This window comes from Lactuca serriola, chromosome 1 (assembly GCF_051521515.1).
Source record: "Lactuca serriola cultivar US96UC23 chromosome 1, Lser_US96UC23_V15, whole genome shotgun sequence".
Taxonomy (NCBI): domain Eukaryota; kingdom Viridiplantae; phylum Streptophyta; class Magnoliopsida; order Asterales; family Asteraceae; genus Lactuca; species Lactuca serriola.
In genome coordinates this window covers 2,540,093-2,559,946 of record NC_136408.1, presented here as the reverse complement: position 1 = coordinate 2,559,946, position 19,854 = coordinate 2,540,093, and the positions used below count along the sequence as shown (strand labels likewise).

The window sequence follows — 19,854 nt, the reverse complement described above, 5'->3', positions numbered from 1 at the left end:
TTTATTATCCTTTCAAGTCATTATGGCGTTTCATTTTTTTTTCATAACAAGATAAAGAGGCAAAGAGAAACAAATCAACAATGGTTATTGAGGTTAACTAAATTTTATATATTTCTACTTTAATTTGGTTAGATATAAAACGTCTTTTAGAAAAGGTTAATTATTGAAGAATAATTATTAAATAAAGGTTGATAAAAAATTAACATAACAAAGGAATAAGTTTTTGAATCCTAGATAGAATACTAAACATCCATCTGGCATTTCGTGTTTTTAATGGATTAGAAAATAGAAAATTTAATAGCAGGCCATGATGAAAACGGATAGTATTGGATTGATAATGATTTTAATAAACTAAAGATTTGGGCTCTATTTACATCCATAGGATTTTTTTTTATCTATGGACTAAGCCCATCAGAAAATAAACACATGGTGCATTTTGGTTAAGCAGACAAATCTCTCGAACCCTCACCATTTTATAAACTGTAATCCAGTACTGAAGACTGGAAAGTAAGAGTGTTCGTGATTTGGTTAAACTTATAACACTAAAAACCTCGTACCTGACCTGTAACATACATATATTTGGTTATGTGTCCTTTAACCAAAGACTAAGAGTTTAAATTTCCTCGAGACAAAATATATAGATTTATGAATAGATTAGTCGGTGTGTAAGTAGTTCTAAAAAATTTAATGAGATAAATATGTTAGGAATGATTGGAGAAAGTTTACACCCGTGTTAATAAATGTTACATTGGATAAATCTCTAAATATTACTAAAACAAAACCTTAAATTCTTCAATGAAGAAACAACAACCATTGATTGCATTTCCCTCCTTTAGTCTCCACCTTAGGATCATTTTGCTGACATCATCCTCACCCAAAAAAAAATACACGCGCCTCCCGAATCAAACTTCCTTCTTACGATTCATTCCTAATTTCATTCTTATGTTTTCTCTCTAAACAATCAATACAATCAGCTCCCCATGAAACTCAATAGATATGAACCCTAACCCCTTCCTTCTGCCCATATGCATAACCCCATTGATTTCATGTATACATGGAATCGATCCTATGCGTTCTACTTCTGCTGATATGGAATCGATCTTATGCGTAACCCCAGGAATTCCAATTCCTGAGGGGCACCGCGTCGACCATCAACGATTTTCCACCCTTCGTTCCCGATTCCCCATCAACTCTCCACCCAAATTCACCGGAAGTTTATGAAAACCTAGAAGAATGTTATTTTCTCTATTTGGGAGAAGATTTGGGCATTTCGTACAAGTTGTAAAGAAAGATGTCGATTTTCTCAAGAAGAATATCGGTGCAGGCATCAATTGGACGAGCGAAGCTCTTGGTTTACCGGAGATTTCGAAAAAGGTAGATGAGTTTGTTTGGTTACGGAACCTCGAAGATCCCTACTATTCTGGTGAATTTCAGTCTCCTTCTTGGCCTCAGCCTTATTATCCAGGTTTTGCTTTTTCTCACTTTCTCCCTAATCTCTATTTCTGGCATAATTTACTTGTAATTATAATTTGAAGAAATCCTGCAGCTATTTCTTCAAATTATTTCCATTTCCACCTTTTGTTGATATCTACGTTAAATGACCAATTTCATTCAATCAAGCATGAATACAGATTAATTGCATAATTATTTTGGTCTGAGAGTTATTTTAACTTGAAATTCAGTTGATAATGTAAAACAGGTTCCCTTATTTTGGGGGTACTTTTAGCGTTTTAGCCTTTAAGCATTCACATATTTAATTGATAAATGTAGAGCAGAGAGAGCATCAGTTATTATAAAAACACCCAAATGAAAATGGTATTTTAATGAGATAATTGTTTATTAATTGAACTATTTTCATGGGAATCACATGTGGTTTTCAAGTGTAGAATTGTGACCATCAGTTTCTTTTACTTGTGATGAAGGTACTTGATTGATGGAATACAGGTGATGGAGATGAAATGAATGTTCATGGTGTTAAATATTAATTAAGTATATTGTTTTCATTTTATATCTATTTTTTTATTAAGACTTTCAGGAATAATATTTTGTTTCTATATGTTGTCAATGAGTAGGTATTGGTGTTTCAAGGTGGAGTAGGTTGGAATCTCTAACCATAAAAGGGAGATGAACTTTGTAATTGGTGTTTCAAAAATAGGTTAGTCAACTTTTTTCCTTCTTATATCGAGCTGACATTTTATTAAATTTCCAATTCAAATATGTAATGATAGATATGTCAATTGATCAAATATGGCTTTTGTCACATTTTTTTATTAAAATTTATATGTGGGTACATATGTACGATCTATAATCTTGTGGATATCAATCTATCTCTGATAAATTTTGTTCTATGCATCAGGGAATACTTTTTCTTTATCTTTTATGCAGTGGGAACCATGTCATGCAGTTGTTGCCACACCTTTGCTTATTGCATTTGAACTGCTTCTTTGCAACTATCTTGAAAATAGCCATGGTATGACAACATATGATATTATTATATTAACTGTTTATAAAATAATACCATGTATATCGGTTCTGATTCCATACTAATTTTGTTTTATGCAGTTACTAAGCCTCCACCTTTAAGCCTGCAGATTGTCTTCCTTCCTTTGTTGGCGTTTGAAGTAACCATTCTAACAGATTTTTTCCATCTTTCCTTCACTACAGGTGTACCATGAGTCAGACAAGAGGAGAACCAATCAATAGTAGTCCTGCATTTGAGAATATAAGTGCAGGTATTTCAAGGAGCTGATCAATGATATTCCTACATTTAATTTCCAAATTGTCTCATGTACTAATGATTATATGCTTCAATCATTCGTCCTTTATTTTTCAGCTGTTGTGAATTTAAAGAATTTAAAGAAACATTTTCATGCTACTTGATAAATTAATTTAAAGAAACAAGAAAACCTTTTACTTTTATTATAGGTGCTTCACTTGCTGTTGTTGTGGATGCTGTCAGAAAAGGTGCAACTGCATAAGGCATGACAATTACAGACTATGTTTGGCGTGGACATGATCCCACATCTTAGTAAGACTGGACTTGCACTTGACCTTTTTAAAGCTAAATTCGAGGTAATGCTATTAATTTGAATACCTTTTTAACTTCACACAAATCTTATTTCTTCCATTCTTTTCAATTTTTTTTTTTATAAATACAGGTTGTTATGGATGAAGCAAGATCTAAACAAGCTGCATCCATGACTGAATTTCATTGGCTAGGGCATAAATTTCCAATATCAAATGCTAAAACTCACGTTTCCATTTTGAAAGGTTAGTTATCATTTATCAGTCTTTAGTGCTTCCGAGGTTATGTCTAATTCTTCGATTTCCCGATTTACCCTTTCAACTATAGGTGCTGTATTAGGGCAACGTACCGTTGAACGCAACCAACTGTTTGTTAGTATTGCAAAGAGTAAAAGATAAATTAGATTACACATGTCAAAGAGTCTCAATATTGATAACTGTTATGTATGGTCTATCAACACTTTACCATCCATTTTTTTAAATTTATAAATATGTAATGTATTAAATATGATTATAAAGCTATATTGTTATTGTTGCTATAGCTTAATTTATTCTATTCAATATGACAATTTAAGATGCTGTAAGCACTTAATTGACCTTAGGTGTAGTTGATTTATTTGATTCAGCCAACCTTTTGACATCATGCCTAATTGCCTATAGTTTTATTTAATTGGACCTTGATTACTTTAATCTTGAAACTTAAAAGAGGAAATATTAATAAGTTAAATAGTTTCTTATTATACAGTTACATTTTTCATGACAAATAATAATAAGATAACGGAAATAGGAATTTCCTAATAAATAAATAAACAATAACATAACATTTAGCTATTTACCCCAAATAATATTAAATTTGTCAATTGTTAACTGAAACAGGTAATCCCTACTAAATATGGCAATTGAAAACTAAAATTTGCAATTGCTAAATCCTAATAAGTAATAATCTAATATCAACTCAAAATTCTAAAAATAAACATGCTCAATAAATAGAAAATAAAATATTATTTTTTTTGGTTAATAAACATCCTCCCTAAATATCTCACGATTTCAAAACTAATCAAGCCGATGTAATCATCATAAACCAGGGTTATAAAAAATTTGTCATGGCGTGCCATGACTCTATAGTTTGTACTTGATAGAGCAATTTATAGCAACGTATTTCCGTTAAATGGATATTTGTTTCGGTGAAAAAAATTGACTAAAGCGAGCACATTTTGGTCAAAATGAGATAGTTTTTGGAAAGGTCAAATTGACAAAAATGCGGCCATTTTAGCATCAGTTGCAAATTGCGCTATAAAAATAACATGGAGCCTATAAAAGGTGATTAGGGAAATTTTATTAACTTTCGCAAACTTTCAGTCTGAAATCACCAAATACGATTACGGGCGTTTTAGTAATCCTGGCAAACTTTCGGTCTGACATCACCAAAATCGATGAGGGGCATTTTAGTAATTTTGTCGAAGTTTATGAAAATATTGTATATTTATTATATTTTTTCCTTATTCTACAAGCTTTTCAAATTTACAGTTTTTTATATGGTAATTATTATTTTAAATATGGTATGATTTTATCTATGTGTGTACTTATATTTGAGATGGTATACTGATATTATTTTGGATATCATACCATATATAAAACATCTTTTAAGTATGGAAATGATATTACATTCCAGAATCTTTATGTCATATCAGCATTAACCAAATTTATATTTTCCTATATTTTGTAAATATATTAGACATCGTATATTGATATTATTTTCGATATCATACCATATTTATGAAAATATTGTATATTTATTATATAATTTCCTTATTCTACAAGCTTTTCAAATTTACAGTTTTTTATATGGTAATTATTATCTTAAATATGGTATGATTTTATTTATTTTTGTACTTATATTTGACATGGTATATTGATATTAGTTTGGATATCATATCATATATAAAACATATCTTAAGTATGGAAACGATATTACATTCCAAAATCTTTATGTGATATCAACATTAACCAAATTTATTTTTCCCTATAAATATAATGTCTACGATTTTTCGTTACAAATCAAAATTCTCTCCAACTAATTATCCCCTTCCATTGCAGATAATAGTATTCCATGGCATCTAACAATGCAGATCAGGTCGTCTTTGTTAAGGTTGCTGAAATCAACGCATCTAAAGAGTCTTGGAACATACGTGTTAAAGTCGTCATGCTTTGGAAGCCGACGTATATAAACAATCCTAATATGGTCACAAGCCTGGACATGATTTTAATTGACCAGGAGGTACTGTTTTTACACACTTTGTTTTTTAGATTATCAATTTCTTATGTTATTTCTATTCAAAAAAATTGAAATTCGATTTTTGTTATGCTTTTTTACTTCTATTCATACAATTTTAATAATCAACTGTATTATTTTTAATAATAAACTTTAGTCTATGTAATGAAATCTCTTATTGTTCCTTTTTTTAAAACTTTTTTTACACTTTTTTATCTTTCATTGTCACCTACAGGGAAGTAGAATTCAAGCAACAATAAAAAAATCTTATTCCTGTATTTGAATCCCTATTCGATGAAGGAGCTGTCCGGGAGATCAGTAACTTCGTTATGGCTAGCAATGAAAGCGAATACATGCTTGTCCCTCATAAACATAAAATCAATTTCTACAAAACCACAAAAGTTCGTGTATCCAATGATTTTGTTGATACAGTAGATCCTTATCATTTTATCTCTTTCCCAGATTTGCTAGCCATGAACTTTGACACTCGTGTTGCATTTGGTATGTTATGTTGTTAGTTTAACTTATTTCTATACTTCAGTTTTTAATGTAATACACATTTGGATTATTATTACTAATTTATTAAATTTTTTCACATAGATTTTCTAGGTGAAGTTGTGTCAACTGATCCCATGTGAGTCATTGTTGAGTATGGAAGAGAGAAAAGGTTAATGAATCTGGTTGCTCAGGATTTAAGGTACACATTCATATTATTATTACATATTCCCCCGTTTATATTTATCTTTCATTAATAACCACCATGCATATTTAGTGGTACGAGAATTGCAGTTGCTTAGTGGGGCAGTTTTGCAATGAAGCTGAATACTTACATTTCACAACATAATAATGACACTGCTCCTGTTATTATCCTGCTACGTTTGGCCAAACTCAAAATTTGGGGTGGTAAGTATTTTTTACAACAAATTATCATTTCAACTTCAAAGTAATTACTGACAATGTTATTTTACTTTTTTCTTGCAGGTCAGCCTCAAGTTGGTAATTGTTTGTTTGGGTCTAGATTGCATATAAATGATGATATGCCTCATATTTTGGAGTTCAAATCAAAGTATGTTATTTACCATATTTAACACATTTAGCTTACTAAATCATTACTTTTGTTGAATAACCTCACTTTTTTGTTTATGTAGTCTTAATGCTTTGGATACAAATGTTGAGTATTCTAGCCGTACATCCCAGCTCAACTCAGATACCGTTGTGGCTAATCCAGAGGATTACTACCTCCGTTTTCAGATAAAAAACATTGATGAAATTCCTGATTGTAATGAGGTTTACTTAATACTTTTATATAACAGTTTCCGCATTCTATTATTGTTTTGATTTTATATCTACAATTTATATGAAATATTATTTTAATATGATTCCTTTTTTTCCCTATATATGAAACAAGAAGTTGGTTTAACCATTATCGCTACTATCATTGGTTTTGATATGGATGATGGTTGGTATTCATTTTATTGCCGTGATTGTTCTAAAAAAGTTACTAAAAATGATGATGATGTTGATGTTGGCCCTTTTCACTGTGATGGTTGTGGATTTGTCTCGGATGTATTTGGAAAGTAAGTAAATATTATCTCTTTGACTATGCATGTATTTTACTTTTTTCATATATTTCATTGTGTATGTCAAGCTAAATATAAGTATTATGTTATAATTTTTAGGATTAGGATAGTAGTTCGTGTGCAAGATGAAAGGGCTCTTCTTCGTTTGTATTGTTTGAGCGTCATGTAAAAGATCTTATTCATTGTGGAAACCAATGGTTGATGTCACAATCAGGAATTTTTGTGCCTTGTAACTACAATACTTAAGTCAAATTATGAATCCAAAAACATAAGAGCATGTATTATGCTTATTCTATGACAACAAAATTGCAATCAAATACACCATGCAAGCATTACAAATGGTCAACAAGCAATTGGAAACCCTAGAAGTTCTTGTTTAGGTCCATTTTGGACTAGGACTTCCTTATTGGGCCTAATGGACCAATAAGCTTCCAATTTGACCATCTTGGGCTTAGAACTCATAAATGGGCTCTAATTGGACCCACTCCCATTTATTTCAACATTTTGGGCCATATTGGGCCTAGAATGAAATAAATTATTTATATGAACCATTTTGGGCCATATTTAACCTAATGTAGCTCTAATAGGTCATAAGAATCATATTTATGGTTATTTGGACCAAACACCACTTAACATAACCATGAAAAAGGCTTAAGCATGCAAGGCCCAAATTCTTTTCTCTTCCTCTCAAATTCTCGGCCCAAGCCCATGTAAAAAGGGAGAGTTGACTTTCATGGCCACCTCATTTTTACATTATGGTTTTCCATGCATCTTATCTCATACTTCCATGAACATATCACTTCAAGATCTATCTCTTTCTCTCTCTCTTTCTCTCGGTCGAGTTCAAGCGCACACACACATTTCACTCATTCTTCTCTCAAGAAAACTCTCCCATACCTCCTCCATATTTTCGAGATTCAAGGACTTTGCAAGGAGGATTCTTCACAAAAATCATCATCTAGGTAAGTTGATGCTTAAATCCACACTCTAGATTCCTTGTTCTATACAAAAATCTCTTCTTAACTCATATGAAATCATGATCTTGCATCTTAGAACCACCTCAAATTCGAGATCTTCATCAAGCTGTTGCTAGGGCCGAAAATCACCTCACTTTCTTCCTTTTCTTCTTCAAATCAAAACCACAACTCAAGGTGAGCTTCATACCCCCCTATTTTTCGGTTTTTATAAGTTTTGTGGGGGGAGAATACAAGCAAATGTGTAGATCTATGAGTATATGTATGCTTTGTGTGATTTCTATGCTTATATATATGTTCTTATGTGATTGTGGTGTTGGTTCTAGTCAAAAAGAGCTTAAAAACCGAGATCTACAATGTGTTGAATGAAATAAGTATAACTTATGTCATTTCACACAAATCAATTCTAGAAAAATAAGCAAGTTGGTTAATATGAACACCTATGGGCTTAAAACCCATTTTTGGGTTCAAAATGCTAAAAATATAAAACTAAAGGGCCCAAAACGACAAATTACAAATTCTGAAGGTTGAGATGAGTCAAAACAGTTTCAAAAATGTATTTTTGTGAAAATTTACTCTTTTGAAGGATTAAAATGAGAATTATTAAACATAATGGGCCAAAAATGAACTTTTCGGCCCAATAAAGCCCAAATTGCGAGATTTTTAATTTAGAGGGGCTGAAACTGCACTTTTCTGTAAAACATGGGACTACTATTGTACCAAGTCCATTTCAAGGGTTAAAAATACTTTTCAAACTTAAAAGGGACCAAAGATGCAAAATTTTTCCATTTTGGGTCAAAATTGTAAAAATCGCAAAAATAGAGGTTTCAACCGAGAAAACTTCATTTTGAAGGACTAAAACTGTTTTTCAATTAAATTTGAGCTGAAAAATACCTTTTCAACAAGTTTTGATACTAAAGAGTCAAGAAAAATGGTTTAAGGACTAGAATGGAAATTCTTTTATATAAAGGGTTAAAAGTGTAAATTTATCCAAGAAGGGGTTTCAAAAAGAAAAATTCTAATGTTTAAACAATAAATCCTTTATGACAAAGTACTAGTACCATGACTACCGACGAAATATAATACACCTTCAACACCAAAATCATTATCAAACGAATTGATTCGGTCTCGAATCAATAACGAATCAAAAATCAATACATGACGATACTTCAATACACACGCGGAAATTACGGGAAGTCAATACACACGTGGGAATTCACCAGACGTCCATACACCATCTTTGGGCCCGAAAGTTTCAAATCGTGCTTGTTGGGCCTAGCTAGCCCAATGACATGATCTTTAGGCCCGAAGGAAACGCGCTTACATGATATTGGGTCTTATACGACCTAATACCGTGTAAAAGGACTTTCAATAGCTGTTGTGATGTTGGGCCCCAAGGGTCCTTTGGCACTGCTAGTAAAGTCGAGAAGTAAAATGCGAGTCGGGCCAAGGGCCTTTTGCATTCACGATAGCCTTGAACGACTCATGGAATTAACGGAGGATTCGCACCCTCTTTTCTTCTTAGGTTGTGGGGCTATGGGAAGTCAGGGTGGTTGGATTAGGTGAGTAGTACAGACGGCGCCTAAGGGATCGTTTGTATAGTTGTAAGCTAGTCATTTTCATCAATGCGTGATTATAACAACTCACCACCCATACTTAATCCAATGTCACCTGGAATCATCGAATACACACGTCGCAACGGTATAACAATATATAAAACGCGTAATTTAAAGTATTAGGAAAACATCGGGTTTTCCTATGGATTTCAATACTTACACCTACGTGATGCATACCAAGTCAAACAATTTTTCACACTTATAGAAATAAACAAGCATACCTACGGATCTTCACACTTTTTCTTAATTGCAATAATCTTTTCAGAAAATATCGGATTTTCTGGTGGTTTTTCAAAATAATACAAAACATTATGTTTCAAACATTACTTATGAACTCACCAACATTTCATATGTTGACGTTTTCAAATACTTGTATTCTCAGGTAACAGGTAAATCGAAGGGAAAAATGTACTCAGTGATGTCTTGTTGTTTGTTTAACTAGTATCGAACAATCTACTTTTTGGGAATGTAATGTTTTGGAACAATGTACTAAATGTAAACACTACCAGTTGTAATATTTCAATGCATGGTGATGAATGATGTTATGTTTCATGTATATTCACTGTGATGGTATTCAATTGAGTCACAACAGCCCTCGGACGTTTCCGCCGTCTGGTTCGGGGGTGTGACAGTTGAAGGACAAAATAGCTAAGGTTTGATAAAATATCTCCGTTATATAAATGATTGACATATATGATTTTTCTTCTTTAACTTTTCCAACCATTTTATAATGTAAATTAGGATCAAGGGCGACAACAGATACCTGATGAGTTCAAAATTCATCTAAATAAGAACTTTGTCTTCAAAGTTCAGATTTCCATGTTCAATCTGCAGAACAACTATCGTGCTTACACTATGCATAAGTTAACCGATGATGAAAGGGTTCTTGCTGAGGTGACAAAACGGTCACCAAATCATCAACATCATAATATAAATGATAATGGTACTCCTATTAACAAGCCAAATAAGGTTGGTAACTGTCTCATATATTTCCAAAGTCAAACCCTGTGCCCTCTCTTCAATATATTTTTCTTTCATTTTTCATGACTTTGTGCAAATATGGTATGTTTTGTTTTATATTTTTCTTGATCGATATTAATTATTTTCTGTTTTCTGCAGGAAAATACTAATTCTGTGCATGATGACAATCTTGATGTTGTTGACCTTGAAGCTGTAACACCATCATCGAGTACGGGGAAGCGCCCTATTGAGATTGATGCCAACACTGACTCTTTGGAGTGGTATTCTTCAAAAACTCGTGCTGTACGGGATACCTTGAAGATCCCAAAGTTGGAAAAGTTGGACTAATATGAAGCCGCCCATCAAAATTTTACATATCATCTTCGATATGTTTATAGACATTTTCTTTTTAATCTTTTGTGTGTCGCATTTTTAATTCTCTGTTTATTGATCTTTTGGTTGTTTTTAAAATTTTATTGAGTTTTTATTTGGTGTGTACACGATGATACAATTGGAGGTTATGACAATTTCAAGTTATTGAACTCTTTTGATTTAATGCATATTTTCTTTCTTTTTTCTTTCGTTCATCATTTGATTTTATAAATTTATTATATATATATATATATATATATATATATATATATATATATATATATATATATACACACACACACACGAAAATTAATAATTTTTTTATATATGCTAATTCACCTACTTTTATTTGTCTAAATGGAATTTAGATTATATTTGCATAAATATACATCGTTTACATATGGTAACAGAATAAAATTATAGTGTAAGTATTCAAAATGTATTTTTCTATATTTTATTTATTCCTACCATAATTATATACATGCTTTACTTTTTACCTAATTTAAATCTTTCTAATATTCAGTTACCTAATTTATATATATATATATATATATATATATATATATATATATATATATATATATATATATATATATATATATATATATATATATGAGAAAAAGGAATATACATTACAGCCCCACCTAAGCTTAGGTACTAAACCTCTTGAAAATACATTGTTTTACTATATAAAGATTATGGTTAATGGATTCACGATTAATACTTCAAGATGTAAATTCAAGATCGACACAATAGGGTTTAGGGTTTAGAGTTTAGGGTTTAGGTTTATGTTTAGGGTTTAGGGTTTAGGGTTAAGGTTTAGGGTTAGGGTTTAGGGTTTAGGGTTTAGTGCTTAAATTTAGGGTTTAGGGTTTAGCTTTAGTGTTTAGGGTTTAAATTTAGGGTTTAGGTTTAGGTTTAGGGTTTAGTAATGTTCACTTGGATGAAGTAATAAACGATAATTGAGGAAAGAAAACGGAGATGATAAAACGATAATGAAAAAAAGAAATGTTATGGAGAATGATATATTTACCAAGTGAAACCAAACCGGGTATATTTAGCTTGTTAAAACGACATATTTGAGAGGTTTAGTACCTAAGCTTAGGTGGGGCTGTAATGTATATTCCCTATCCCATATATATATATATATATATATATATATATATATATATATATATATATATATATATATATATATATATATATATATATTGATATATTTATATTTTTATTATATATGATATTTCACCTACTTTTATTTGTTAAAGTCAAATTTAAATTTTATTTCCATAAATATGCATCGTTTTCATATGGTAACAGAATAAAATCATGGAATATGTAATCAAAATCAATTTTTCTGTACTGCATTTATTCCCTCCATAATTATATGAAGACTTTATTTTTTACCTAAGTTAAACCCAACTAATATTTCATTACTTTATTTAATTATATGCAAAATTTATTTTTTACCAAATTTAAACCCTTCAAATATCTACTTCCCTTATTTAAAGTGTTAGAAATCATCATCATCACTATATATATATATATATATATATATATATATATATATATATATATATATATATATATATATATATATGACTAAGAACGTAAAATTATCAAACATATTGAAATGACTGACATTTCAAATGCTTCGGGAAAGAAAAAACCTACAAGGTTTGATACTAATGTTTCACCCAACAACAGCACTGTCTGACATCACAAATGGTATGATTTATATTTAAGCATTCTGTTTATATTTGAAGTGCTTAAATGTTTATAATGTTCAATTTATATAACTCATTTCTCTTTATATTTCATTTGATTTTTTGATATACATACCATTATTCCTTAGTGAATGCATCATTTTCATCCAATGCTCTAAAAACATCATCACATTCAACGTTACAAACAATATCCCACAAAGGTACATTTTCTTATATGTTATGCATCTTTTATATTACACTTTCGTTTTTATATTTGCTTATCTATTGTACTATTAATATTTTTAAAATATTTCTCCTACGTTTATGATACGAATCTTCATTTCAGAAAATAATTTTTTCATACCACCTAATTGTCGAGTTGCTCGAAACCTTTCCGAATTACCTAAGGCTACCCCGTCTCATAACATCATACAACCGAATGTTCAATCCACATTTATTTCCCCAAGATCGCCACTTTCACACCTAACAAATTAAGGTAAAGTATTCTTAATTTCTTTTATATTATATTTACATCCACTTCTTAAATCATATAACGTGAATTTTAACTTCCCAATATATAAACTTTTAACATTTAATTTTTAATACATATATGTCTATAATATCTAATTTGTATAACGATCTTTTTTAATACATATAGGTCTATAATATCTAATTTGGGTAACTATATTTTTCCTTTAATATCTTATTTAATTTAATGTTTTATATATACTTTTCCTCTTTAGTTCAATCACCCTCTTCATCGAATGCTTTGAAAACACCATCATCTCAGACAATACAAAGAAATTCTCACAAAGGTACATTTTGTTATATGTTATGTCTCTTTTGTATTGCTTATTTTGTTTTTTTATTTGCTTATGTGTATTAAATTCATATATTTTATTTATATATTTCGCTATATTATCATACAAATTTTCATTTTTCAGAAAATAGTTTCTTCATATCCCCTAATTGTCGAGTTGCTCAAAAGTTTACCGAATTACCTCCAAACTTTTCCAACAACCAAGATACAATTCAGCACAACACAACTCATTCAACAACAACGAAACGTAAACGATTTAATACACAAGATATTCCATTTTTTGAGTTGAATGAAGATTTCGTTGAACCTTCAGGTACCCATATTGTTCAACTTGATCGTTTATCTATTAATAATGATCAACTTCATCATTCAGTTGTGTTATTATATATTTTATTCATACATACAGTTACACATTTTTCAGTTGGTACCAACGTTAACTATAAAGAAAAGAAAAAAAGAGGCAGACCAATTTCTACAAAAAAGAAGACACAAATATGTATTCCTTATACTTCAAATGCTTAGAATGATGTAACCGGTAACAATCATAGTAAATATATTGGAATAAGCAAAGGTATTATATCCACACCACAAATTATTTGTCATGACAAATAAAATGTCATTACCCTATTACATTTAAAGCATACCACAAATATAATTTCGTAAATTTGTTTATTTATTTATAGATTATTTGGATTCTGGAGATGCTGTATATGTTTGCTCAGTATGTAAAGCTAAGGTGTGGCAGGGAGAAGCAATTCGAGGAAATAAGGATTTAAAGAAAACATGTTATTCCATTTGTTGTTACAATGGAAAAGTTGAACTACCCAGTCTGATTCACCCACCTCAGTTGTTGCTTGATTTATATAGCGGTCTTTCGGAAAAAAGTCAAAACTTTATACAGAATATACGTCGATACAATATGATGTTCGCATTCACATCTATGGTTGGAATGATTGATCACATCGTTAGCTTAGGAGGTGCTCCTTATGTTTATCGAATGCATGGCCAAAATTATCATATTGCAGGCAGCTTACTTCCCGAAGAGGGTGAATCACCCAGATTTTGCCAGTTGTACATATATGATACAGATCATGAGGTTCAAAACAGTTTCAAATCATGCGAGTGTGTGAATACCCTATATTATATAACTCCATTAGTTATATATATATATATATATATATATATATATATATATATATATATATATATATATATTACTACAAAAAATTTATATCCATTATTTTTTTTATTATGTTATTGTAGGTCTAATAAGAAGAAAAAGACCACATCTAATGAGTCCATGGCAAATCCGTTTTCTCTTGAGTTCTGGACTATTCACGAGTTGATGGGCTTATTGGATTTTATTAATCCACTGGTTAAACAATTTAGAATGGCACGTGATTGCTTTGGTTCAAATCCAACAGAGCGTATTAGGTTGAGATTGATTGGGTCAAGAGAAAATGATGGTAGGCAGTACAATCTTCCTACCACAAATGAGGTAGCTGCCCTCATTATTGGTGACATTGATGGGTATGGTTCAAGGGATATCGTATTGGAAACGCAAAGTCGACACCTTCAACGTATTAATGAGTTGCATCCTCAGTATCTTGCACTTCAATATCCTTTATTATTCCCTTATGCCGAAGATGGATTTCGAGTTGATATACTACATCGTGGTGTTGAAGATCTAGAATCTGATGGACGAATAAGGTTGACCATGCGAGAGTTTTTTGCTTATCGTATAAAACAGAGAACCGATGAAATATCATTGATATTACGTTCAAGAAAACTATTCCAACAGTTTTTGATTGCTTCGTATACAATGGTTGAAAATGAACGACTTAGTTATATTAGTTTTAACCAGCCAACATTAAGCGTGGCACCTTATCGCAACTTGGCCCAGGCTGCTGAAGATGGCATTGAAGATGCTTCTTTGATGGGAAACCGTATTATTATACCATCTTCTTTTACTGGCGGCAGCCGTTACATGCAACAAAACTACTTAGATACGATGACTCTGGTTAAGTGGTTTGGTTATCCGGATCTTTTTTTAACCCTTAAATGTAATCCTAAATGGCCAGAAGTCATTAGATTTGTTGAAGCCGAGAATCTTAAACCGGAAGACAGGCCAGATATTCTGACACGAATTTTCAAAATTAAACTTGATTCATTAATCAGTCAATTGAAGGATGAAAAAACTTTGGGTGAAGTCGCTGGAGGTATCAATCTTATATATTTTTTACTCATTAACATTATAACTTTTTGATAATTTTATCTTTTAACCCTGGTTGCTTTCTTTGCTCACACAGTTGTATATACGATTGAGTTTCAAAAGAGGGGCCTGCCACATTGTCATGTATGTCTCTTTTTGGAAAAAAATTCTAAAATTCCAAATCCTGAAGACATAGACCGTGTTATATGTGCTGAATTGCCAGACAAGGATAGTGAACCCGATTTGTATCAGATTGTTTGTGATAACATGATACACGGACCTTGTGGCAACGATCAACCATTTATGCCGTGTATGTAAAAAGGCAAATGTTCAAAACTATTTCCAAGGGAATATACCGATCATACGTATATTGATGAAGATGGTTATCCTATTTACCGGAGATGTAATGATGGAAATAATGTCCTTAAAAAAGGTGTTTCTTTAGACAACAGGTATACACAAATCCTTTTGATTGATTTACTAAATTTTAATTCCTTAAATTTGTTTTCTTTTTATGAAATATATTATTATATGTTTAAATACATAAATATCAATAAACAACTTAAATTAAAATGGTACTAATATTTTATTTTTAAACGGATAATGTAATCTATAAAAACATATTACTCATTATATATGTTTTCTTATGTTCTTCCTATGTTAACTTCAAATTATCATTTAATGTTGTTTATGACATTTTTCTTGATTTTTCAGAAATGTTGCTCCATATAATAAGATCCTTATGAAACAATATCAAGCTCACATGAATCTAGAGTGGTGTAACCAAGTTGGATCGATAAAGTATCTTTTTAAGTATATTAACAAAGGACCGGATAGGATAACAGCATCTATTGTTGATCCAACAAAAAAGAAAAAACAACAGATCGAAAATAACGACCATGACGAAATTGGTGAGTTCTATAACTGTCGTTATATTTCCGCATGTGAGGCATGTTGGAGGCTTTTTGGGTATGATATTCATTATCGAACACCGCCTGTCGAAAGGTTGTCATTTCACCTAGAACACAAAGTACCTGTTGTTTTTAAACCAAACCAACATCTTAATCAGGTTGTTTCTAAACCGACTGTCGCTGCTTCTCAATTTTTAGCTTGGATGGAATGTAACAAGCATGATGAAGATGCACGGAATTTGTCATACGTTGAATTCCCAACTAAATATGTTTGGAATAAATCAGATAAGATATGGACCAAAAGAAAAACCAAGTCCAAGGCACTCGGTCGATTGAACCACGTTTCTCCCAAGGCTGGTGACATTTATTACCTACGGATTTTGCTGAACAAAATCAAGGGTCCTACATGCTATGAAGATATCAAGACAATTAACGGAATTGTACATGACTCTTACAAAGATGCTTGTTATGCTCTTGGTCTATTAGATGATGATAGAGAGTACATTTCGTCAATAAACGAAACACATCATTGGGCCACAGCTTCTTTCTGCCGGTCTCTCTTTGTTATGTTGATTACATCAGATAGTTTGTCAAGTCCTGCTCATGTTTTTGAAGAGACATATCAATGTCTTTCTGATGATGTCATTCACATTCGTGAACAAGAAATCGGCGTCAGAGGTAAATACACTAATTTATAGTTTTTTTATTCAAACTAATTAATTTCTTCTTGAAAAGAAAATCAATTAATTTCAACTTTAAATAAAACGGATAAAAACTAATTAACAATAGGTCATATTTAAATGGTCACAAATTGCATTTGTATTAATTGCCCTAAAATTTCGTTTTCCCCTACATTTTAATTTGATTCCAAAACAACCCAATTATTGTTCATATACAAATGGTCCTTGGACGGAACTATATTGCTTAAAAATGACCTTTTTGAAAAAATTTGACATAAAACATAATCAACAATTATTTTTGCCATTTTCACAAAAAATTGTTCGTTTTCCATCATTTATACATTATGCATGTAAAACTGACAAAAAAGCAACTCGCGGTTACATCATTTATAGTCGTTATAAAGGTCTTAACATAAGCCATTTACATAGCTATAACTATATTTAATTTCGTTGTCTATTGCATTTTCAGGCCTGAAGTTAAAAGAGGATGCAATTTTCAACCTTACGTTGTCATACATCGAGAAATCATTATTGAGCTGCGGATTGAGTTTGAAGCAAATACCAAATATGCCGTTTCCTAATCATAGATACATTCAAGAGTCATGCAATATGTTAATTCAATATGAGCTTAACTATGATCCTGATATTATTGAAGTTGAGCATCAAGATTTGTATTCCAAATTAAATGTCAAGCAAAAAAATGTTTATCACAACATTATGAATGCGGTTAACAACAACCAAGGTGGTGTCTTTTTCCTTTATGGTTACGGAGGAACCGGAAAAACATTTGTTTGGAAGACCTTGTCTGCTGCTATTAGATCCAAAGGTGAAATTGTTATCAACGTTGCTTCAAGTGGAATTGCAGCACTATTGCTCCCTGGTGGTAGGACAGCGCATTCAAGATTTATTATCCCAACTAACTTGACCGAGAATTCATTTTGTTCTATCGCGCCAGACAGTGATCTTGCTGCACTACTGAACAAAGCGAGACTTATCATTTGGGATGAAGCTCCGATGATGCACCGTCATTGTTTTGAAGCATTTGATAGGACGCTTAGAGACATTATCCGTTCATCTGACAGGAATAAAGCGTTTGGCGGCAAGACCATTGTATTTAGAGGTGACTTTAGACAAATTCTTCCAGTAATACAAAGAGGTAATCGTTCGGATATTGTGCAGGCATCGTTACATTCATCAAGATTATGGAGTGAATGTACAGTTTTACGTTTAACGGTAAACATGAGGCTTCAGGTTGGTTGTCCAACTAATGGTTTGGATGAGACAAAAGCATTTGCAGAATGGATTCTTAAAATTGGTGAAGGTAATATTGGTGGTCCTAATGATGGTGAAGCTGAAGTTGAATTTCCAGAAGATGTTATCATTCGCTCTACAGGTGACCATATTCATTCAATTGTATCGACCATTTATCCTTCTTTTGAAAACCATCTTGATGTCCCATCATATTTTCAACATAAGGCTATTTTGGTTCCTACAAATGAAGAAGTTGATGCTATCAATGACTACATGTTAGCATTGATGAAAGACGAAAGGAAAACTTATCTGAGTTTGGATTCTTTATGTGAGACAAAGTCAACAGATTGTTTTGAGGAATCAGTTTACTCTCCTGATGTACTGAATGCTTTTAAGGCATCTGGAATTCCCAACCATAAACTCACATTAAAAACAGGTGTTCCGGTCATGTTGCTTCGTAATATTGATCAAACCAAAGGTCTATGTAATGGTACAAGGTTACAAATAGTTAGGCTTGGAAAACATGTCATTGAGGCACGCATTATAGCCGGTAGATTCTTCAATGAGACTACTTATATACCTCGCATGAAGTTAACTCAGTCTGATAAAAGAATCCCCTTCCGTTTTCAGCGGAGACAATTTCCCGTAGCTGTTTGTTTTGCAATGACCATTAACAAGAGTCAAGGGCAATCATTATCAACTGTTGGATTGTATTTACGTAGACCTGTCTTTACTCATGGTCAGTTATATGTAGCTGTATCTCGCGTGACAAGTAAAAAATGCTTGAAGGTACTCATATGTGATGAGGAAGGTCATCAAACCAATAAAAAAAATATTGTGTACAAGGAGGTCCTTTAACGATTATAGATAATCATACATTTCTTTTTATTTATTTAGACATATCAATATAATCAATAAAACGACGTGTCTTTATGTTACTTTATCATATTTAATTTTATTATGTTCGTTTTTTATGATACCATCTTAAATAATCGGGGTCCTTCATTATGTTTTCTTTATATGTTTTACACCCTTAAATCAAATGTCTTAATTTAATAAACATATGAAACAGTCCAAAGTCTAAAACCTGCAAAAGACAGCTTTTTGTTTATTGAATAAACAATTATTTTCCTTTGTTTCTTATAAGTAAATAAATTCATATTATTGGTAACGTACATTTAAAATTCAAAAAGTAAGATAATTTGGCAGAAAGAATATTGTGCTAATAATATGATTAACTAAGTAGTTTTGGACCAAGGAATATATATATATATATATATAGTTTTTGAGGAGGGGTCTTACTACATTTCCAATTAAAATTCTTTTTCTTATTTTTTTTTCTTTTTCTTCTACCATTGATAATCCATTCAACAAACCCATTAAATCTACAAAAAAAAAAAAACCTCCACTTCAAATGAAAATCAAATCAAAGAGATACCAACTCCCAGAAAAAAAAACTTTCCTTAATTTTACATT

At 31.4% G+C, this 19,854-nt stretch overlaps 1 protein-coding gene across 1 annotated transcript; it reads left to right on the top strand.

The window, feature by feature from the left end:
* Positions 1 to 6,108: 6,108 nt before the first annotated feature.
* On the top strand, positions 6,109 to 19,236 carry LOC145050816 (uncharacterized). Its single transcript, XM_078999012.1, has 17 exons — positions 6,109 to 6,199; positions 6,278 to 6,362; positions 6,445 to 6,575; positions 6,708 to 6,873; positions 6,976 to 7,036; positions 10,208 to 10,435; positions 10,586 to 10,707; positions 13,163 to 13,182; positions 13,248 to 13,319; positions 13,449 to 13,637; positions 13,731 to 13,820; positions 14,008 to 14,446; positions 14,588 to 15,543; positions 15,634 to 15,781; positions 15,884 to 15,988; positions 16,251 to 17,125; positions 17,597 to 19,236. Exons 1-17 carry the CDS (start codon positions 6,109 to 6,111, stop codon positions 19,234 to 19,236), a joined length of 5,418 nt encoding a protein of 1,805 aa, XP_078855138.1.
* Positions 19,237 to 19,854: the final 618 nt, after the last annotated feature.